This window comes from Lissotriton helveticus, chromosome 4_1, assembly GCF_964261635.1.
Source record: "Lissotriton helveticus chromosome 4_1, aLisHel1.1, whole genome shotgun sequence".
Taxonomy (NCBI): domain Eukaryota; kingdom Metazoa; phylum Chordata; class Amphibia; order Caudata; family Salamandridae; genus Lissotriton; species Lissotriton helveticus.
The window spans coordinates 1,735,840,635-1,735,863,906 of NC_136063.1; the positions used below are offsets into that span (position 1 = coordinate 1,735,840,635).

Sequence of the window (23,272 nt, forward strand, 5' to 3'; positions counted from 1 at the left end):
GTCTCTCAGGAAACATCTAGGTCTTTAAAGTCTTTCAAAAGATTGAGTGTACTCGTTGCCCCGAAAGATCATCCAGAAGAGAGTTCCAAACGTTGGCAGCAGAAAATGAAAAAGCTCTCCCGCCCCATCTCATTCTTTTGAACCTCGGAACCACAAGGAGATTCTTTTTTGCTGACCTAAGGTTCCTCGAGGGCACATACTGTTGGAATATGGTCCTGATGCCCGATGGGCACAGGCCGTAGCTTTTCAACAAATTTCAACAAATTACAATAAATTGGAAATGCTCAAACAAGCTCTCAGTCAAGTCTTGGTGGAATGTTGTCTGCCACTATCATTGATTGGATATTGCTTTTGCCTCCTGTTGTAATCCACATGTAAATAGAGTCCTATCTTGGTTACCGCTAACTATTTATTTGAATATGATCTCAATTACTCTGGTTTCATGTAATCATTCTGAAAACTTCCAACCTCCATGATTTCTATTTATTTGCCTCTTTCTCTTCACTAACCTTTAGCATTGTAATACTCATATGAAAATATGTTACATTTTACCCTTCCTGTTCTGTAAAGTACTTATGGTTATTTGATCCTCAGTTACAGAGTATGTCCTATTTCTCCCTTTTCTTTCCCTCCCCCACTTCCTTCCTATATAAACCTTAAAAATGTAAACAGCTTTCTGCTATGTTTTCTAGCCTTTTTGTATCTCATATGTTGGTTATTATCTAACTGATTACGTTTTGACTTATGTGTTATGAGTAACATTAATTCAATAAAGCTTATTAAACTTTTAAAAAAGCATTTATAGATTAATTAGAACTATCTTAGTTAAGTTTGCTGAAAGAAGATCGCCATCATGTGAGCAGCTTTGCAGCTGGAAAATGTCAACCAAAAGAAGACAGCTCTGAGCAATCGGTATTACCTTCCTCCCCTTTAGTAGTACTTTCACTGTCCATTCCAGCCAGTTTCACTAATGTATTAGCAAAGGAATATTTCAGAACGGACACTGGGTTTCCATTAGGCAAGGTTATCTAATGCTGCGACCACAATCAGAGCAACACTACAATCGAAGTATTTTTTATGTAGTTAACTTTATGTTCATTGGTAGCATGGGTTCACATGTTCATTGGTAGCTTTTGCATTAATAGATTTCGTTTTGCAGGCAATATCTCAATTTTTTTATTCCAATTAGAAGCATTAGAAGCATAACCCCTTAATTGCAGTAACTTCTCCCAGAGGGCTAAGCCATTTTTGGGCTATTTGGGGAAGTTCATGGTTAGAGCTCCACACCAAGTTTGTGTTCTTTTTTGCCATTGTCCTGGGGATTCTAGAAGTATCCAGAGTTTGTGAATTTACCTGGCGGTGATGGAGAAAATAGGCAAAATACAGCTACATTTTGAGTTTTGGGGAAAAATAGGAAAAAAGTGCTCTGTGTAAAAATGTCTGTTTCTTTTCTCTTAAAAATTGTATCAACGAACAGTTTATTGTGCTAATGTCACCATATTTTATGCTTTAAGGAACATCCAGAGCTGAATAAACAAAATGTAACCACAATTTTGGCATTTTTTAAAGAGGTGGCCCATTTTTCCTATTTTTTGTGCTCTAAACCTATTTCCAGGTTGTGGTGAAAACCAGTATAAAACCCATGGGTGATCCACACAAGCTAAATATTTATGAAAGATAGACAAAATTCTGAATTCAGCAAGGGGTCACATGCGTAGATGCCTCAAGGTGTTCACAAAAAACAACAGTTAAAATAAAGAATTAATGAAAATGAGTAGGAGAAAACTGCCATTTGTAACAACATTTTCATCGGTAACCTTTTGTCACAATGGCCGAATACAGCATTACGTTCGCTAGACCCTTCTGGTTGTGGGGATACATAGGATTTGTAGATTCTCCAAGAACCTATGGTATTCGGATCCAACAACTGAGCTGCACTGTTCAATGGGTTTTCATTGTATACTGAGTATAGTGTAATTCATATGGCAAAATATGAAGAGTGAAAAATGGGTACCAAGGAAATCTATGTATTTCTGAAATAGGTGCAAGATATGTCGTTTTGGACCAGTGGTTATTTGTACATCTCTAATATTTTGGGTACCCGTACAAGCATATGTTTTAGAGGGTATTTTTCAAAATGTCTTCTTTCTTACACACTGGCTTATATTTGGAAGGCAGACATGCAGCAAAACCCAATTAGTAATAACAAATGTTCTACTGTTCTATGCTCCCACATGTTGATATAAATGTGGGAAAGCCTGGTGCCAGCAACAGGAAACGGTCTAAAGCACATTATGGACACATCACATTTTTCCACTGAAAATTGACCCTTTTTTGAGAAGTGGGTAGCTGTGAATTTTAGACCCTAGGTCAGCAGGCACCTGGGAAAACATAGCAAACTTGCACGTTTTTGAAAACTAGACACCTGGGGAAATAAAGTGTGGGGTAACTTGTGTGGCTCTCATCAGGTTTTTTTTTTACCCGGAATCCCTTGCATACCTCAAACTTTGACTAAAAAACGAATTTTCCTCACATTTCTGTTATGTAAAGCTCTGGAATCTGCAGGGAGCCAGAAACCTCCTTCTACCTAGCATTACCCCAAGTCTCCCAATAAAAACGTTACCTCTCTTGTGTTGGTGGGGCAAGAGACCTTGACACAAAAGCCCTAAAGCACTACATGGGCTCAGTGATAGGGGTAGCTGGAGGATTTGGAGCCATGCTCAGCCACCACCAATGGAATCCAATGAACCACAGACATTTCGAAAAATAGACAAAATGGGATTCCAGGAAACAAATGTAGCAAACTTTTCATAATTCTCATCACAGCATGTAAGCTAAATAAGGACGGCTTTATCCAGCAACCACAAAAAAGCCAAAACATCTCATCTATTACCTTTAACAGTGCCCAAAGCAAGTGCTTGCTGTGCCAGGGAAAAGAACAAACAACAAAACTTCCGAAAAATTGTCTGGTAATGGGTCAGTTTTTGGGTGTCGCATAAAGTCACAAATTTATCCCTATGAATGGCATACACTAATTTTATAGACGGATGCCTCGCCGTCAAGTTGACATTAATGGCCTCAGGAAGATGGTTGAATGAGGTTGACTGCCGCCACTCAATCTCCAATTATTAAATTGAACAATGGTCCCTATGAGGGAAGTGTGAACCTCAACTTCCTCAGTAATGATGCATAATTATTCAAAAATGTGGTTTCGATGAAAAAGGACCAATGTTATTCAATTGTGGATCTATTCCCACATTGTGTTAATGGATAACCACCTGAGGAGTATTATCATTTAGATATGTCACACACCCATCAAATTTAATAATTTAGAACATGTAATTCTTTACAAGCCAACTGAAATGTAGTTTCTCATTGCCAGGTACTTCCAATCATTATTTCTCTATCCTGATGATGACCCTCTATGAATAACTGTATGGGGTCAAAACAATGACGTAATACCAGTGGACTGTTTTTAATTTGATTTGAAGCATATCACTCTGTATCAGAGTGTGTATTAACCACTAGTGTATCCATATCAGTCGCTATTCTTTTACATATCTGGTATAGCACTTGCGCAGTATATATTCACTTATTTCACTTTCATTGCTCCGTTGCAATATTGGGAGCACCACTTTACAGAGAAAACCATTAAAAAGAAACATTTTATTCTATTTTTGAATTTAACAATAATTAATTGAAGAAAATGTATTATTTTTCATTAAAACCAATCGTTTGGATGATTATGCATCATTACTGAGGAAGTGGAGGTTCACACTTCCCACATAGGGACCATTGTTTACTTTAATTATTGCATTTTCCAGGTACCAGAGTTATTGGGTTGCCCCTTTTTCCTTCTTAATGCTCACTTTCCAAGCATGGTTGATGCAAATTGTGCAGGTCAGGGTACAGGACCCTGCTCTGCTGTGACAGAAGATACTCCTGAAGTGATAGCTTATTCAGAGGACAGAAGCTCATGCTAAGGATTTTCTGGGTACCACACTCTCCTCGGTCTGTCTGGTGACTCTAGGATGACTTGGCTGTGGTCATTCCTGATCTTCTTCAGAACTCAGGAAAAGAGTGGCATCAGCAGGCGGGCATACAGCAATCAAAAGTTTCACTCTTGATGCAATGTGTCTAAGAGAGAGAGAGAGAGAGAGAGAGAGAGAGAGAGAGAGAGAGAGAGAGAGAGAGAGAGAGGAGAGAGAGAGAGAGAGAGAGAGAGAGAGAGAGAGAGAGAGAGAGAGAGAGAGAGAGAGAGAGAGAGAGAGAGAGAGAGAGAGAGAGAGAGAGAGAGAGAGAGAGAGAGAGAGAGAGAGAGAGAGAGAGAGAGAGAGAGAGAGAGAGATGCTTTGGAAACTCCAAGGCGCAAATACGTCTGCCATTGTGCATTCTCAGCGGTGGAAAGAAGATCAAAACAGGGTTCTCCCCTCGGAGAGAAGATTTCCTAATCCACCTCTCTGTGTCGCTGTCATTCATGGTACAGTAAACATTGGCAGTTGAGTTTGTCCACTCTGGCATTTTGAGATGCTGCCAGGTAGTTCAACCCAAGAGAAATTCCCTGGTGGTCCAGCCATTTTCAGAGGCGTAGAGCCCTCTGGCAAAGTATACAAGAACCAACCCCCACTGCTTGTTGCAGTACAACATGGCAGTTGTGTTGTCCGTGAGCACCTGCATCAACCTTCCTCTGATGGTGGGCAGGAAGGCCTTCAACACTAAGGGGCATATTTACAAGACCCTTTGCATTGCTCTAGCACCATGAAACATGGTGCAAGAGCAATGCAACTTCAAAATGAGATTTAGGAGGCCACATAAGACCATCTTCCATGGCACTGAGTGGCTTCATAAATCTCAAGTAATGCAACGCAGTGCCGCGCAAATCCCTGCATTGCCTTACTCTGGACCAGGAAGGCATTTCCATGGGCATTCCATGCACTTCCAGATTTGCCAGAAGAGGTAGATCTGGGAATGCGTCAAAAACTACAGCCCCTGAGGTGAGGCAAAACTTTGGAGAAATAATGTGACTGCAATGTGTGACTTGACCATAAATATGGCTCTAAACGAATTTCCCTCGACTCCAACAAATTGATGTGGAGATGAGTCTCCACTGGAGACCAGAGGACTCTGATCTCTCCCTCTACCAGATGGCCTTCCCAACCCAGAAGTGATGCATCCATCATACTGTCTAATCTGGGTGGGGTAGGGCCAGGAGTCTGCCACTCACTCAATCATCATCCAGTAGCCACCACTCCAGAACTTGTGCAGTCTCGTCCAAAATCTGGATACAATTCGACAGATTCCCCTGGTGCTGTGGCAACCTGGGATTTGAGGTCTCACTACATAGCCCACATTTGCCAACTGGCATGTTTATTCATCATGTTTCTGGAGGTTAGTAATTTCAGCAGCCTCAGAGTCATCCACACTTAGATCCAGGACAGAGGTTGAAACATTGGTATCATGGCCCCAATATACTGGACTCTGTTCAACGCGAAAGGCATGAAACCGTACCATATCCAGAATGACTCAGGTGAATGGGAGCATCTGCAAAGGACTAAGGTTTGAATTTGGCAATTGCTAGTAAATCCCAACTATATTAGAAGGTTAGCCATCATCTCGATGTGCTTGATGACTGCCTGGGAGGAGCATGGCTTCAGCAGCTAGTCATCGAGGTAGGGAAAGACTTGTACCCTCGTCTTTTGAAGGTGTGCTGCAACTACAGCTATCACTTCCCTGAACACATGAGGGGCACAGGTGAGGCAAAATGGGAGCAATGCAATCTGAAAATGCTGTTGACCCGCTGTGAAATGCACATAGCGCCTGTGGGCCTGCAGGACTGAGATATGGAAATAAGCGCCCTGCAGGTCCAAGACCACCGCCCAGTCTCCAGGCCCTAGAGCAGATAGCACCAGGGCATCTTGAATTTGTCCTTCCATAGGAAAGTGTTGAGACTGTGAAGATCTACAGTAGGACGAAGGTCTCCTTCCTTGTTCAGAATAAGGATGTAGTGAGAGTAAGGCCCAATTCTTACTTTCAAAGCTGGACCCTCTCTATGACCCCTTTAATCAAAAAGGTCTGCACTTTCTGCTGCAAGATGTACAGGTGCTCTGCCAGCCACCGATGGTGATGGAAAGTGCGAGAGGGTGGAGAGAAATAGGAGTGTGTAGCCCCGGTGTACAATTTGTACAACGTACTTGTCAGAAGTGATGGCTTGCCACCCTTGGAGAAAGTATCGTACCCTTCCTCTGATAGGGTGGCTGTGTGCCAGCAAGGAAAAACTGAAGATGTTTTGCGGATGCTGAAGGGGTGGGGGACTGAGCTACATGTTATCCCTGCTGTCCTGGCTATTGCTTTGTAAGCCGCAGCCTCAGCCACTACAGGGCTGATAAACCTGCTGGGCTGGTGGACAGGCTAGACACTGGCAAAACTGAGACTCCTGCCACAGCCAAAAAAGGGTCAGAACTGTTCAAATTGTCTGTTGGGGTGAGAAAGACCCAAGGAACGTGCTCAGGTTCTAATTTTCTTAAACTGCTCCAGGGCCAAACCTGCCTTCTCATCAAAAATGCAAACACCACTGAACTGCATTTCCATTAAGAATGCCTGGACAACCCCGGAAAAGCCCATTGACCTCATACAAGCATGGCACCGAAGTGTCAAACTTGTATCCATCGCTTGACCTACGCAGTTGGTCTTGTCCAAATCAGACCAGATTACAAACTGTGCTGCATCGCGGCCCTCTTGGGTAGTTTGGGTCAGGGATGCCATGAGGGCATCTGGAATAGCAGGTGATATTTTAGCCACCTCTGTGACCCATAGGCCATGGAAGCAGCTACATAGAAGGCAGTTGTCATTCACTGAACGCAGAACAAAGCTTGTGGAAGAAAAAAAAAGTGTTCTACTCTCTTAGACTCACAATCAGGTGGGGTGGTGGGGAAGACATTTCAATTTACCTTATTAATGGACGCTTGCATCATGAAAAAAAAACTCTGGCACAGGATATTTTGTAAGAAAAGCAGAGTCATCTGATGGTAAGTGATGACAATGAGTATCCTGATTATTAACTGGGGGCTCATTAAAAGGCAATATAGGTTCTGTAGGTGTTTGATCAGACTGGAGCTCGCCTGTCTAAACACCGTTTTTCACCTCCATAGTACTTCTGCCAACCTTTAAGTAAATATGACAAAGAAGGCACTTTCCTCAGTGATAGGACCAGGAGGCGGAACAGGACAAGCATCTGGAGATGTATCAGGCCGCTGAGATATTTGAGTTCTTCATAACAATTTTCTACATCATATTGGGGGACAAAATCACTCCCTAATCATAATTGTCATTGTCTGAATCAACGCTGAAACAGTTATACAAAGTCTGGGCTCTACTGTGTAATTAAGAATCAGAATCAGACAAATTGCCTGTGGCTACACTCAAGTGAGAACCACGTATGACCTTGGTTGAGATTGCAGCGATTTCTGCTCGGAGTCAGAAAGCACAATTTGTTGTAAATTCTCTTCCAGCATCAGCAGTGTCAGCACCTGTATGGATGCAAAGGGAACCAGCATAGAGGATGGCACCAGAACCAAAATCGGTGCTAGTGCAGAAACCAATGCGAATTCCATTAGCAGAGGCCAGAACAGAGGCCCATGCAGATCCCTGGGGCCTGAAAGCTTGCCAAAGGGGACCAGCAAAGCACCAAAAATGTGGAACATTCCTCCCTACAGTCCTCTAGTTGCCGTGAGGTGGCCAACAGACCCGTAAAACCTGACATTTCGGGTGCATTAGGAGTAGACTCTGAATCGGCTCTAAAGAAGATTGGGAGCGAGACCTGGAGGCATGTCGATGCCCCTCGAACCTTCTCGGGAGTTTGAGAATGCCAGGAAGGGTCCATTCGAGTTCTTAAGATACTTTTTGAACTTATTCAAAGAGTTTGTGATGATGATATAAAGAGAGAATGACTTCAGGAGCGGGAACAGGTCCTTCCTTTCGACTTTGATTTGTCACAGCATGGAGTCTTTGATGGTTGTCGACATACAATTTCGTGTTATATTACCAATCAATCAACTTTATTTAGCATTATGCCATCAAAGAAAAAACTCATTACAGTATGCTAAAATCCCCTATGAAAAACAATCATCAAGATTAGAGAACATAAATACATATACATTTAAAAAGTTAAATAGATCATCACAATCTTTAAAAGAAGTCTATGGGCCAGATGTAGGTAATCCTAATTTACCGATTCTAAAATACCGAATTTTACCGATTCAGTATTTTAGAATCGGTAAATGCTATGTATACTGCATACTTTAGGCGCGGAATATAAGCTGCATCCGCACTTCGTATTATCTCCAACAACCCTGCATGATAAGATAATCAGGATCCGACCAAAATCTCTAGCGGTATAATATGGGCCTCAGACCGATCACATCCATTATATTACCCGGTCCCATGTCTAATCTAAAGGGGGACAATGGGGTTCTAATAGGAAGGCTAGCTAATTCTCACAAAAAGTGATTCTCAGCTAGCCCAAGATTGGACACATCCATATGCCCCCAGAGCTCCCCTCCATACAGAGCTGAGCCAAGTGCTTGGCAATTAAATATTTGCAACCAAGGGAGATACAGTAAAAGGGAGAACCCTTCTGTAATTTTATGATTCCCTCCCAAAGTTTGCTCTAACTTTAGCCTACTCCTATGTATACGCAAAAAACAATTAAAGGTGCTTCGGGAGGGTAACTCCCAAATATTCAAATGTATGAACACGTTCCAAGGGAGACCCTGTAAGGGTGGGATTAGGAGGTGTTGGAGGGGTTTGATACCATAATATTTAGTTTTAGATATGTTAATATCTAAGCCTCTATGGGTACAGAAGGTTTAAAATCTGTCTGCAGACCCATAGGGGACTTTGAAATAAGGAATGTATAATCCGCAAACATCATGTCCGGGAACCTGATGTTTACAAGGGACAGTGTATCAGAACCACCACAGTCCACAAAGGTTGCTAGATCATTAATGAAGAGGGAGAAGAGGGTTGAATCAAGAATGCATCCCTGTCTCATGCCCCTTTTAACAGGGAAAGGTTTTGTCAGTTCTCTATTCTGGCCACATCTTACTTTTGCATAATTATGATCATGTAAGCGCCTAATCATTTTCAACAAATAATATTCGACTCCAAGATCAGCTAGCACCTGCCAGAGCTTGGTGCGAGGAACCAGGTCAAAGACGGATCTTAGATCAAGAAATACAACCGACCTCGCCCTAGTAAAACAAATTTCCAATAAAGGACCTGGAACCAAAGCACCTTATCTATAGAGCTGGTCCACTGTCTAAACCTAGCCTGCAATGGTGAGACTATCTGTGTGGCAGTCATCAGTTCTTGGAGCCTGTTCAAAATTACTCTAGCAAATAACTCTAGCAAAAAGTTTTTGGTACAATCTTTTAGACTAATACATCTATAATCAGCCAGGCTATCTTGTGCTCCCTTGGGGATGAGCTCAGCCCCAGCCCCAACCGATGTAGGGGGTGCTGGAGCACCCCTCATTATTGGACTAACTACCTATGAAAAGTATGGACCTCCACACATCAGGTCTACCTAAGAAAGGTCTCCTGGGACCTTATCCAATCCTGGTGCTTTATGCATGACAATTTTATTACTTGCCACTACAACCTCCTTGTTGGTGATGTCTAAACAGTCGGGAGAATCAGCCTTGATGATAGCATGCGGGATTGGTTTTATGCTTGTCTCAATAGGGTTCACACTACTGGTAGAGAAACTGGGTTCAGCACCAGATTGTGCCCAAGAATCTTGGGGGGTTATACATTGGAAAAGTGATCAACCTAGGCAATCAAATGTACATGATTTTCAATCTGGGGGCTATCTTCCATGGAACCAATGGCAACTATGTTCCAAAAATAACATCAGTCCCCCATTTTTACGGCTCCCAGTCTCTCTTAGCATCCTAAATACAGGCTTTGTACAACTTTCTAGCTTCTTGGACCTTGAACCGGTCTTTCAATTTAATAGCATATGTCAACACCTCTCTGGCCATTGTGCATTTTGCACTATACTAGGTTGGGGGTTTTGGCCTCCTGTCCCTGTTGTCTGTTACTGATGTGTTGCCAGGTCTGACATACTAAACAAATACAACACCCTTAAAAAGAAGTCTAAAACTTGCACAAGGCCTTCCAAAACATCAAAAGGATGACTATAAACATTAACCCCTTCAGGGCTGGCCACGTTCAGCGGACGTCGCGTGCACTACCTCGGTAGTGCTGCGCACGTCCGCTGAACGTTCCGGCCCCGCCCGCACAATAGAACGTTCTGCACCAGCGCGGAATGTTCAGCACAGCGGAGGGGTTAAATTAAACAAAGTATTCTCATGACTGAAGAAAGCCTTTTAGAAACGTGCATTACAACCATGGACATTATTTTTGGCACACGGATAAATACTCGTAGACTGAGGCACTAAAGATCTGTGTGCCATATCCTAAAGCACCAGAAACAGAAGTTTGATTCATGCATTTCTTTTTTTAACATTATATCAAAGGATATGTTTTTATTTAAAATTGATTTTACAGTTTTGTGTTTTAAATATGTAAACAACTTAATTCATGCATTTACCTTTGTACATTTCTTTATGCACTTACTTTCAAATGCTTGACACACTTTCATGCACCCCACCACTACATGTCTAAAACCTTGCCATTGCCTGGAGTAGCTTTTTGTTCATGTCTGGGTAAATAAAGTCCTTTTTGACACTATTTATCCTCCATCGGTCATAAGGAACAGGATCTCTATTATTTAGCCTGCGGGTGAATAAAGGGCGAAGTTCTGCTATCTAGCCGACCGCTGGATAAATAGCAAACATTAAGTACTATTTTGTCGGCCGAAGGGTAAACACCAGAGATTATGTACTATTTGGCCCGAGGGCCGATAAACAGCTACTTCTTTAAATTAAATATGACATCAGCTTCTGCAGAGATAGAACTTCAATGCTTAGAATCATATTCTTAAAAGTCACTCAATATGCATTTCTGATTTTTAACCTGTTTAAGTTTTACAGAGCAGATTACAAAATGATTTTTGAAGCTATATGTACAATAAATTATCGGAATTCAGGAGAAAGAGTTTAGCAATGTTAGTATAGAAAGCTATATTGCCTTAAAAAGAAATCAAACAAAAGAAATGACCTGCCGCATGACTAATAAAGTACTGGTGAGCCTATTTTACAAATTGAAAGCATTCACTGAGAGCCATAAGAAGTATTACAAACAAGGTAACAACTAAGGAGGGCCACAAGAAAGGTATGGGTAGAAATTGCCAGAACTCTTCACTCCTCCCTTTAAACAGAGGCACAGTGCAAGGCAGCAGAGAAGCGTCACAATGTGCCTTCTCTGAAATCACAATTATGGGGAACATGACTGAATCACTACTACTTAGGATATGGTATGCTAGTGACCATCATGCAGCTGACAGGACCATGAAAAAAGGGTGACCATTGGCATGTGCACCATCTCCACCTGTTGGCAGAGCCTGCATTTACTGAGAGACCTACTGGGTCAAGAGACTTTGGGGATGGGTGGAATCCGTACTTAATTTCAGCCAGAGGGTGCCAGTGGGCACTACTGGAATTTTATACTTAGGGCCACAACTCTTTCCAGGTGGTCCCACAGGTAGTCTCTATCTTCAGTAAACTGCACTGCAATGTCCAAGGCCTGGTGCCATCTCCTTGTGCTTTGTTGGAGGCCTGCCAATGCCCAGGCATGCCTGGTATTTCGTGTCCTTGGGTGCGGCATGTCTTATGACAACCGAGGAGTCACACAGAAGCATTCTGCATCCAGAGCTTGTTTTAGTTTTTGCAGTGCAACTGCTGGCTGGACAAGGGTGAGAGGACACACTGACAAACTGCAAAATGGCAGATTCTGACCATATGACTTCGGTTTACCCACTGCCAGCGCCGGTCTAGTTTGCCCGCAGCCAGTCTGCAAGGCCACTACAAGCAAAACAGGCATCTGGCTGATAACCTACAACTGAGGGTTTTGCATTGCTTTGGCTTTCAACGCCGGCTGCTGCTGCTCTGCTCAGCCTACCTTGCTGTAGTGTCTCGCAGCACTGATGTGTGTGTCCTGGGGTTGAGAGTGCAGTGGTGCAAATTGAAGAGAGAGGTGGGAGCGAGAAAGAGGAGAAGAGAACTCAAGAAACAGGCAAGAGAAGGGAGATATGGAAAAAAACGCAGAAAGATAGAAAGAAAAGAGAGCCGGGTAAAGAGAAATGAAGAGAGCTAGATAGTACATAAGGGGGGCAGAAGAGAAATGTAGGGAGCTAAAATAAAAGAAAATGCGAACAATGAAGAAGAGAGAGAGAGCGAAGAAGTGAGCTAAAGGGGAAGAGATGGACAACGAGGTTGAGAGGCAAGATGAGAGTTAGAAGAGAAAAGGAAAAGAAGTGAGAGGAGGGAATTTGAAAAAGAGAGCTGGAGGAAGGAGAACAGAAGAGGTTGAAGGTTGGGTGAGTGTATGGTGAGAGAAAGAGAACTAGCGGTGGTAGAGTGAGAGAGGAAAAGACAGATTAGTGAAGTCATTGAAATCAAGGAAGGGAACAACTGAACTGAGAGAAAAGAGCAAGGAAGAAGTAATAAGAAAGGAAGAAGACAAGAGGCGGACAATGGGATGGAGACAGGTAACAAAGAGGATGGTGACAAGGATGGAGAAGAGCGGCAGTGCTTAGTATGTAAAACAATAAGTGGAGGTGCCCATAGCTCATCCCAGAAGCCACGACAGGTGCAATTAAATCTTGTGGCACCAAATTCCAAGGCAGTCTAGTATTAAATCCACCTCAAACCTTTTAATCCAGTACGGGACACTACCTGCCCCTTTATCTCACTCTCGCATGTTCCTGCTTTCTACTTTTGTGACGTTTCTTCCGCATTTCGATTCCTCCATCGTTCTGTTTTGTAAATATTTCCCTCTCTTGCATGTGGTAAATGTCTGATGCTGAAAAATAAGTGCCGGTCCACAAAAATGTGTGCCTGTGGCCTTCACTGGCAACATCCGGATCAAATTTAGCACTGAAGAGTGTGCAAGTTGAGAAAGGAGGCTGGGGTTAGAGAGATAAAGGCATCCAGGGGAGAGAGAAAGTGGATATAAGTAGGCAAGATGAGAAAATGGAGGAGAGTAAAGGCAGGAGGAGAAGCCACATATAGAATGGATGAGCGAGCAATGGGAGAGTGAGAAAGGGGAAGAGAAAAAATGAAGATTAGCAATGGAGAGAATAAGACAAAGCAGATGGCAAGAAAAGCACGAGAAAGACTGAAGAGAGAGGGAGGAAGGGAGAAGAGAGGGGGAGAAGGTTGGATGATTGGTGTCACAGGACGCAAAAGAAACGTCCATGGAGAGACAAAGAGTAGGGACGGTAACAGGGGAGACAGGAATGAGAAAAAGGTGGTTAGATAGTGAGGAAAAAGTAGCAAGAGAAGAATCAGAATAAAGTAGTAGAGGAAAAAGAGGTACGATGCTGGAGGAAGGAAGGAGTTTGAGGAGTAAGGAGAACAAGAAAATAAGGAGGGAGCAGGAGGAAATGAGAACGACAGTAGCGTAACATTAGCCCCTGCAGCTCCACAGTGCTGGGGGGGAGGGGCGAGCCCCAAGGGGCCCTCTCTGGCACAGTGACTGGGCGGTGGACCCCTGACCTGAGAACTGACTGTGACCGGAGTGTGTGAGGCCCCCTCATGTACTTTATGGCGGGGGTCCCCTGAAGTTTCATAACACCACTGGGGAAAGGGGAGGCTCCTTGAGTATCCATCTACACGAGTCCCCCTTTATTCTGTCAGCTCAGGCTCTCTGTTTCATTCTTACCCATCAGAGTCCATCCCTTCCCCCTTCTGTTCCCACTCGGCATTTCGAAGCAGCTTGTAGATGGCTGAAGGGCTATCCATAGAACAACATGACATGTCATGCTCTTCTCCCTCCTCATAACATTCTTTAGACTCATTTGTATTCCCTGATTTTGAAATGAGAGGGAAAGACAGCACTGTACGAGTCTGAGAGGAAAGGTGCTAGAGAAATTATTGGGTTAGTGTGAAAGAGACTTTGAGCGGTAGCGTACACCAGAAAGCACCACAGCAGTGGGACAGAGTTGAACAGGGGTAAAAATAGAAAAAAAACGAAGTCTCTAAGGAAAGTTGGAGGTGGAGCCCCTTGAGGCGAAGGCCAGTGCCTGGTAAGAAAGTGTAATGGAGTACCCGAGAGGAGTGGAGTGTTTAGGCTCATGCATCATCTCTAGAGGCCCATGGGGCTCCAATAGTGAAATTAGTGATCGTGTTGGTTGCTCTGTGATGCATCCAGTGTCAGGAGAATTGGTGAGGGATGTGGGAAAGGAGCGTGATTGGCAAACCGTAACCTAAAATCCACTTTTTGAATATTAGTGGTAGACCAGAAAAATATTTATCTTAGTTGAATACAAATTTGACTGTAAATATGGGAAACAACCTTTACAACGCAACTTTTACAACGCACTACCATTACAACAAAACTTTTACAATGCAACATCCATTACAATGCATGCAATTACAACGCAACCATTACAACGCATGACACTACAACGCACACCACTACAACACATGTCATTACAACTCAGTCATTACAACGCATACCATTACAACGCATAACATTACCATCCAACACTTACCCTACTGTTGCACCCCCTGGAGTTAGAATAGTAATTTTTACACCTACACTATCCAACACTTACCCTACTGTTGCACCCCCTGGAGTTAGAATAGTAATTTTACCCCTACACTATCCAACACTTACCCTACTGTTGCACCCCCTGGAGTTAGAATAGTAATTTTTACCCCTACACTATCTAATACTTACCAAACATGCAATGTAATGTTATGCGTTGTAATGGTATGCGTTGTAAAGGTATTATGCGTTGTAATGGAATGCGTTGTAATGGATGTTGCATTGTAAAAAATGCGTTGTAAAAGTGTGCGTTGTAACGTCATACATCCGTAAATATGGTAAGGCAGGGCAACTGGCTGCTTCATAATAAGTGAGGTCTTGGAGGCCTTTGGGGCATTCTTGCAATGGTCAACTGAAGAAAGGTCCAGATATGAACACATGCTGCACTACTGATTGCGTCTTGTTTATAGCAAAGGGTAGACTGCTGTAGTCAAATATGACATTTTGAAGCCATGGCTGCTGAAATAGGGGTGTTTTTGGCACTTGAAAATGCATAGGTTCCTACATCAATATTGACATTTTTATGCAAGCAAGTTAGATTTGGGGCTCATGGAATCCAATGGAATCCAGGATGCAATAGGGCAAACTGGAAATGGTGAGAGTTTTAATAAGAGTAGCAAAAAAGGACTTAAGATTATCAGAAAAATTGTTGAGGCACTTAGACTTTACCAGCAAAACAGTGGCATCCAGAATTTCGAGATTGTATTACTGAATATCGACTCCAGCATTATCATGGCATACTAATAACAAGGACAGAGTATTGAGAGACAACATGTTGAAAGGTAAGTGCATATAGGGAAGCACAGACTTACTATGTCTAATTCCACATCAACGCAGCTTGAAGATATATGCACTGCATAGGTACATATATGTGAAGTTAGGTATATAAAATCTAGGCTTACCTGTCTATATTTTATTTTCAATATGCTGTCCTCGATATTCTGTTCCATCGATATTGATAATTCAATATTCAGGGGGCACTCGGCATTTGGATAGTAAGACAAAATGCTCTACCTTTACAGCCTTGCACTCTTTGTCCTTTAAAGTGTGTGTTGGATTCACACTTGCCCCACTGGCTCATAAACATGGTTAAATCTGGGAGCATAATGTCTGCCATCTGTACGGCTTTTGAAGCTTTTCTATGTTGTCTGCAGCAGGCACTCTGATTGGCACCAGCTAATTGAACCTTTGGTTGATATTTGCAGACTGCAGCAAATCACATTGTAGAATGTTGTTAATAATTATTGTTATATTAGATGAATTTGTATGGTGCAACTCATCACCCGTGAGGGTATCCAGGCACAGGAGCACAGGCCCAGCAGTGCTCTTAGTTGAGCAGTCAGGTCTTGACCTTTTTGCGAAAATTGAGGAGTAGAGTTTCAGTTCTGATATGTAAAGGAAGTTCATTCTAGTTTTTGGTGCCAATGAAGGAGAAAGCGCGCCCTCCTGTCTTGCTTCTGCAGATGCATGAGATTTGTGCCAGGGAGAGAAAGGTAGAGCGTAGTTGATTGGTATGATGGTAAAGTTGAAGTGAGTCATTGAGGTAACCTGGTCCTATGTTGTGGAGGGCTTTGTAGGCCAGGATGAGCAGCTTTAACCAGCAACTTTTCTGGCTGGGTAGCCAGTGGAGTTCAGTGAGGCAGGGAGTGATGTGGGCATTTTGGGGATGTCTAGGATGATTCTGGCAGCACTGTTTTAGATGGTCTGGAGTCTATGTGTGAGAGGTCGGAGATGTCGATGTACAGTGTGCTGCCATATCGACTTTGCTGGTTATGAGGGCTTGGGTGACCGCGTGTCTTGTTCAGGGCCGGCTCCAGGGCGGTGCGATCGGTGCAACCGCACCGGGCGTTGACTTCGGGAGGGGGCGTCATTTTTGAAACTGTGTATCATCATTTTAAAAGCACCTGCTGCCTTGGTTCTGGCCACCAGCAACTTTCAGACATCAATTCAAATGTCAAGAAAAGTCCTGTGATTAATCGTCTACCGGAGGTTTGTCTAGTGGAAATTTTGACTCATCCTAAGGTATTGCAGAGGGTTAAAATGCCTGCTGCTAAGAAAGTTTACCATGCAGATAAAGAAGTGCATATAAGGTAAATAGGTCAGTGGATCATTGCTTCTGTAAGAGAGCTGCTTTTGTTACTTGTCACTAAGTCAAATTTCTAATATAGAACATTGAGCTATTAACTGTCACCCTAGAGCTGCTGCAAACTGCAAGGTATATGATAGAGCTATAAGTTTGGGTTTTTTCCCCAGTCTTTCATTATCATAATATTGTGAAAAGGGTTCATTTGGGTAGAAAACAATTCTTATTATCAAATAGAACCCTTAACTCTGATGTTGCATTTTAACTTCTGAATTTGTGCCTTTCCTGAATAAGAACTTTAACTATATTGCCTACCAATATACCAGTATCAATGACATGTCACTCCTACACTAAACCTTGTAGTACTGTCTGATGTGACATTTCCTATACACTGATTTACACACACATCATTGCCTCTGTGCAATATGTGTTTGAGGAAACATCCATAACAACGCGGGCATTACCCCGCACTGCTATTAAAACGCAAGTCGTTACAACGACTTGCGCTGGAGAGCGCTGTAGCATAGGGAATAGTTTAATTTTCTATCCAACACCTTCCCTACTGTCAACGTGGGCTGGAGTTGGAATAGAAAATTAAACTATTCCACTATCCAACGCCCCCCAATACAAGTCGTTGTAACGACTTGCGTTGTAAAAACTGCGTTGTAATGGCATACGGGGTAAAAGCCTGCGTTGTAATGCCGTACAACCTGTGTTTGTGGTGTAAAGTGCTCTGACACCTTACACTGGTATGAGTGGTGCTATATAACTAAATTAATCTGAGTGACAGTGGTTATGGAGACTTGTGAAGCACTGTTTAAGGGTTCCAGTGAGGGAATCCGTGGCAGAGGTGGTCATGGGGGGGCACCAACAGACATTATCACACAGGGCGCCACCAACGGTAAAGCCGGCCCTGGCATTGTCCACGTTGGTAGCTATTTGAAGACTTTGCTTAACATTCTAAGGATGTGGCAGTGGGAACCGGTCATGGCGTTGACCTGTTTAGTCATCGTGAGTTTGTCACCCAACACGATGCTGAGGTTTCTGGTGTGGTCTGTGGTAGTTGGACCCAGGTCGAGTAGCCACCAGGAAGAGTTCCAGGGGGAGTTCTCTTGCATCTACCTTTACAATGAACCCTCTTATTGAGTCTTCTACTTTTTGGGGATCAAGGATAGAATATTTGGGCTTGTATACAGGGTTGGACTAGCCTATAGGGCAATCAGGCAGTGCCCAAATGGTTGGTTTTAGAGGGCAATGTGTTGGTTGGTTTTATTGTTGTTTGTGGACCTGTTTTATGATCTATTGGGTCTGTTTTCACTGTTGATTTCCTTGACATTAAAACAAACATTGCCTGCAGCAAACCTAAATCCATGCAGTCTTCCATACCTTTCAAACCACTTGCACAATGTGACTTTACACGTTCAAAAGTGCCACAATTTGCCAACGTGAGCCACTATTGTAGCTATCTAATTCACTAATGGGGGCTACTTTTATTTAGGTGCCTGTGCCTACTTTCTGTCCCAGTACAGCTGTTTGTATATGTAAAAGGATTGGGCAAACATGAGCAATAAAAGGAAAGTAGAGTCAATGCTGCTCATCTGGGGTTGTTGTAATAACTGGGTTTAAACTTCACTTTATATGCTTTTGGTGTCATTACACACAGAACAAGGCATTTGCTGATGTTTAATCATCCCTTCCATGCAAATGGGATTCACACTGAGCCCTTCTGAGCCAGGGTGTGTAGCTAATTACTGCTACTGCCGCCACACAGATTATGCTCTGTCCCAAAAGACACCTAAACGTTTAGTGAGGAGGAGGAAAAAAAAGGTGGATGGATGGATGGATGGACTGATGATGAGGGACGGAAGGAATGAACAAAGGAGGAAATGAGACAAGGAAAATGACACATGGACGGATAGGCGGATCAATGGATCAGTTGATGGACAGATGTCTGGAACGATTTGTAGCAGCAATAGATTTACCTGAGGCTGTGAGATTTCTTTTTGATTTCATTCCAACAGAGATTCATCTCCAGTATTTGTTCGGGTTCAGCATCTACATCCGCGGCTTCGGCCTGCTGGGTAAGGGCGGGCAACAGGGCACCATCTTGAGATGTTGCTTTATCCTAGAAGAAACACAAAAGAACGCTTTAACCTGAGTATCAAAACAATTCACTGACACAAAAACGCACTCTTTACACAAGGAAACCAAATTACATGCGTATAAGTGTCAGTGGACGTGTGTGCACACAAGACAAGACACTCTGCTACAAAGTTTTGTGAAATAGCAATTAGTAGAGTGCAGGAGCACTGCCATGGCCAGAAATAAGCTTGTCAAAAGTATGTGTGACGACCGAAAGAAACAGCATCTAGAACTCATATATGGATCACAAATCACGTTTGGATAAATATTGGCCAATGGTACTGGGGTGCAGCATCCCCACTATCACTTAGGTATCACATGTATATGTATGCATGGAAGCTGGGAAGGCAGCAGAGTTAGGTAGGGAGCAAGTCCATGAGTGAGTGAGAATGTGAGTAGGTGAAAAAGTGATGAGAAAGCAGCTGGTTGTGTGAGTAAACCACTGAGTGCGCAAGTGGATCAGTGAGTGAGTGGGTGAGTGGTGAGTAGTGATTAAGTGATAAAATGAGTTATGTTATGTTACCGAATTTGTAGAGCACGTAGCTACCCCAGCAATGGGGCGTCCCAGTGCTGAACCCAAGACCTACAGGGGACAGAGAACCGCAGAAATAGGCGAGAAGTTAATTAGGAAAACAATAGTTTTTTGTAGCCTTCCGAAAGGCCACCTGATCTTGGATACTTCTGATGATGGCAGGAAGGCTGTTCCAGAGTCTTGGCTCTCGTTCTTCTGACGCGAGGGATACGCGCTAGATAATGATCAGAAGAGAGCAGCTGTCGGTTAGGTATGTAGGGCGTGAGGAGATTGGCTAGGATATCAGGGGCTTGGCCATTCAGAATTCTGTGGGAAATGCACAGAGCTTTGAAGTTGATTCTCTTCTCCATCGGGAGCCAATGTAGCTTATGCAGGAAACTGGGGGTAGAGCAGGTTTTGGGGAGGCCGAAGAGCATTCGAGCCGCAGCGTTTTATGCCCTTTGGAGGCAGTGTATCCCTGCTCTGTTGAAACCCCGATTTAGAGAATTGGAATAGTCCAGTCTCGAAAGTATGGTGGATTGAATCCAAGTAGGAGTCCAAAACAAACTTCGGCTACTGACTTTGTTTGTACCTCATTGGTCAAGGCAGAGTCAACCCAGACGCCCAGGTTTTTTACAGTTTGTTTGAGCACTGAAGCGGATGCTAGAGTGAAAAGCCACCAGTGTTCGCTCCAGAGGTAGTGTTTTTGCCTAAGAGAAGGATCTCAGATTTATTGTCGTACAGTTTTAGGCAGTTGGATGTCATCTAGTCTGCAATGGATGCCAGGTCGTTTTGAAACTTGGCAGAATCTTGTGTGGAGTTATTAAATAACGCAACCACCAGCTGTGTGTCATCAGCATAGGAGACCACAGTTAGACCCCTGTCCTTAGCCACTGCCGCTAGAGGTTGAATGTATATATTAAATAAGGTGGAGCTTAGAGCGGAACCCTGTGGCACCCCTTGACACACGCCATGCGTCAGAGAGCTGAAGGGGAGCAATCACTTGGAAGGATCTCTCAGCAAGGAAGGGTGAGAGCCATTTCAAGGCCACCCCTCTGATATCGATATCTTGTAACCACTGCAAAAGGATCCGGTGAGACACAGTGTTGAATGCAGCGCGAAGGTCAAAAAGAATCAGAGCTGAGACCTTCATCCAGGGAGCTCCGAAGATGTACTATGACGTGGTCAGAAACCAATTTGCGAGGAGTCCAGAAGTTGTTGTATGACTTTATTCGATACAATGTATCATAAAAGTGTACACAATTCATACATCGATTTAAAAGATAAAAATACATCCTTTTTTTCCCATTAAAAGAGAGAAAAGTATCGCATTGTCTACATAAAATACAAAATAGAATTTAAAAGCAATGTTTAAAAAACAGTCAGAAAAACACGTTAAAAGCATGAATTTTAAAACATTATCACTTCGATGGAGACCTTAGCAAAACAGAGGGCATTACCAGAACTCCGTAGTCTACAACTGATCCGCCCGTAGGAGCTTGGATCTGATTAACCAAGCGCATCCCAGATATTTTGCTATCCCACAGACTACACTGGGGACAGAGGTGTCTGTTGTAAGAATGCACAGTGCCTCCCTATGATGCTTAGTTCCCAGATTAGAGCACACAAGTTTCAACCATCTCCGTCTCGCCTGGCCATACACTGGACAGGCGAAGAGGAAATGGGAAATGGATCCTGTGGGGGAAGCACAACCAGGGCACCCTCCTTCCTTCTCTCCCAAGGGTTTCCACCCTGCAGTGAAGGCATTCAGAGGTAGTGTACCAAACCTCAGCTTCAGGTACAATGCCATATCTCTAGGGGATTCAATGAAGTCTAAAAAAGGTTCTAATTTGGGGGAGGGCTTGGAGTCTAGAAACTTCTCCGTCAAGGAACCATGTTTCAGATTTCGTGTTGCTTCGTTGGACAACCAATCCCAGTAGGCCTTCTTAACTACTTGCTTGGGTGGCGGAGACTTGCTTTCCCAAGCATCTGCTAGCCCAATGTCCCCCACCAAGTGCCTCAATTTTGAAACCCAAGGTATCTTACGGCCTGTGTCTATGCGAAGCAATTCAGTCAAGCCAGAAGCATAGTTACACAGCTCGGGGGTCCTTCTGAGGCGTACCCAGAATAAGAGAGGGTGCAGCCCTGCTATGTCTCTGATTGAATGTTTCCCAAAATCATGACGGAGAGGAACCAAAGGAGTCGATAGGGGAAGCGAGACCAGATCCCTGTAAAACTTGTTTTCTGATCTCGCTAACTCTGTGATGTTCTCGAACCCCCACAGTTCCGCCCCATACTGAGATGATGGCAGGGCTTTCCCCTCATATACCTTGATAGCAGGGGCAACAGGTCGGTTATGGTAGAGGCGCTGGTGTCTTGCTATTGCCTCCGACACACGTTTATGAATAAGTAGCATCTATGACAAGTGAGAGTTCCATTTCATCAAGTTGTTGACCCGTACACCCAAATAGTCAAAAGCTTCGACTAGTTCTAAAGGGGAGTCATCCAGCTTGATGGTATTTCTAAAGCGCTTAGATGGGGCCAAGGCCATTAGCTTAGTTTTAGTTGTATTTATACATAAGCCTCTGGACTTACAAAACTGACTGAACCGATCCAGCAGTTTTTGAAGGCCAATCGGGCTTTTAGAGATCAGGAGGGTGTCGTCTGCAAAAAGCAGCGTAGGTGATTTTTCCCCTGCCAGGATGGGCGCGTTGGCAGGGTCCTCCCTCAGGTGGTCCACCACCCCGTTAACAAAAAGGGAGAACAAGGTTGGGGCCAAGACGCACCCCTGGCGTACCCCTCTCTCTACCATAACTCTCTCAGTCAAGTGTCCCTGTCGGCCCCACCTCATTCTGGCATAATTTTCCTCATGCAGACGCACAATCAGATCCAAGATCAAGGGGGGGATGCCCAAATCGGACAGGACCCGCCAAAGCCTGGCACGAGGGACCAGGTCAAAGGCTGTTCTAAGATCAATGAACGCCAAATAAAGGCTGCCTTTTTCGATCGTAACCGATTTTCAGTAGATCATGAAAAATCTAAAGACCTGGTCCATCGTGCCCACCCCCTGTCTGAACCCTGCCTGGAAATGGGACAAAACCTCATCTTCGTCTATCCAGGACCTCAATCGTATGAGGAGGACCCTGCCAATCACTTCCTGCACTATGTCGATTAAACTAATCGGCCTGTAGATGGCAGGGTCCTCCCTATCCCCATTCTTGTAGATCGTCACCACCTCGGCACCCCTCCAAGAATCTGGGACAGGGTAGCCACCCACAATGCGATTCAGGACCCGGAGAACGAAGCGGGCCCAAAGCTCCCCGTCATGGCGTAATAAGTCACCAGGGAGGCCATCAGGGCCTGCCGCCTTGCCAGGCGCGATACTTGTAATGGCAGATTGAACCTCCTTAAGCTCAAAGGCGTCACCCCGATCGGGAGTCCCAAGGGAGACCAGCCATCGCCCCTGCTCTTTTGTAGAATTCCCCTCCCCTCCCGAGTACAGGCCATAGAAATGCTCAAACCATTGTCGGCCTGTGATATGGTTTGGGATCCGGGCATCTCCCTTTCTTGTACTAACATTGATAAGCTCCCAGAATAAGGTGGAGTCCTTCAGCTGGGCGGCAGATTTGAGCTCCTGCCAGTGCGTTTCTTCCCATGCCCGCTTGGCTTTAGCTATGGCACTATAGTAAGTCTTTCTCGCTAAGGTTATTTTTAACTGGTCCTTAGCTCTAAGGGCTAAGGATAGCTCCTGTCTCTTTTCCCGACAGAGGGCAGTGTACCACAAGTTAGTTGCTTGTGTGGAAT

The 23,272-nt window shown here is 43.9% G+C and overlaps 1 protein-coding gene across 1 annotated transcript in view; it reads right to left on the reverse strand.

Moving 5' to 3' along the window:
- Nucleotides 1–19,839, reverse strand: part of DRP2 (dystrophin related protein 2) — a 547,219-nt gene extending 527,380 nt beyond the window's left edge. The window contains exons 1-2 of the mRNA XM_078686308.1: nucleotides 19,690–19,839; nucleotides 18,798–18,940 (exon numbers count right to left, since the gene is read on the reverse strand). Of these exons, the coding sequence (XP_078542434.1) occupies nucleotides 18,798–18,940; nucleotides 19,690–19,839 (293 nt within the window). The remainder of the gene's footprint in view (nucleotides 1–18,797; nucleotides 18,941–19,689) is intronic.
- Nucleotides 19,840–23,272: the final 3,433 nt, after the last annotated feature.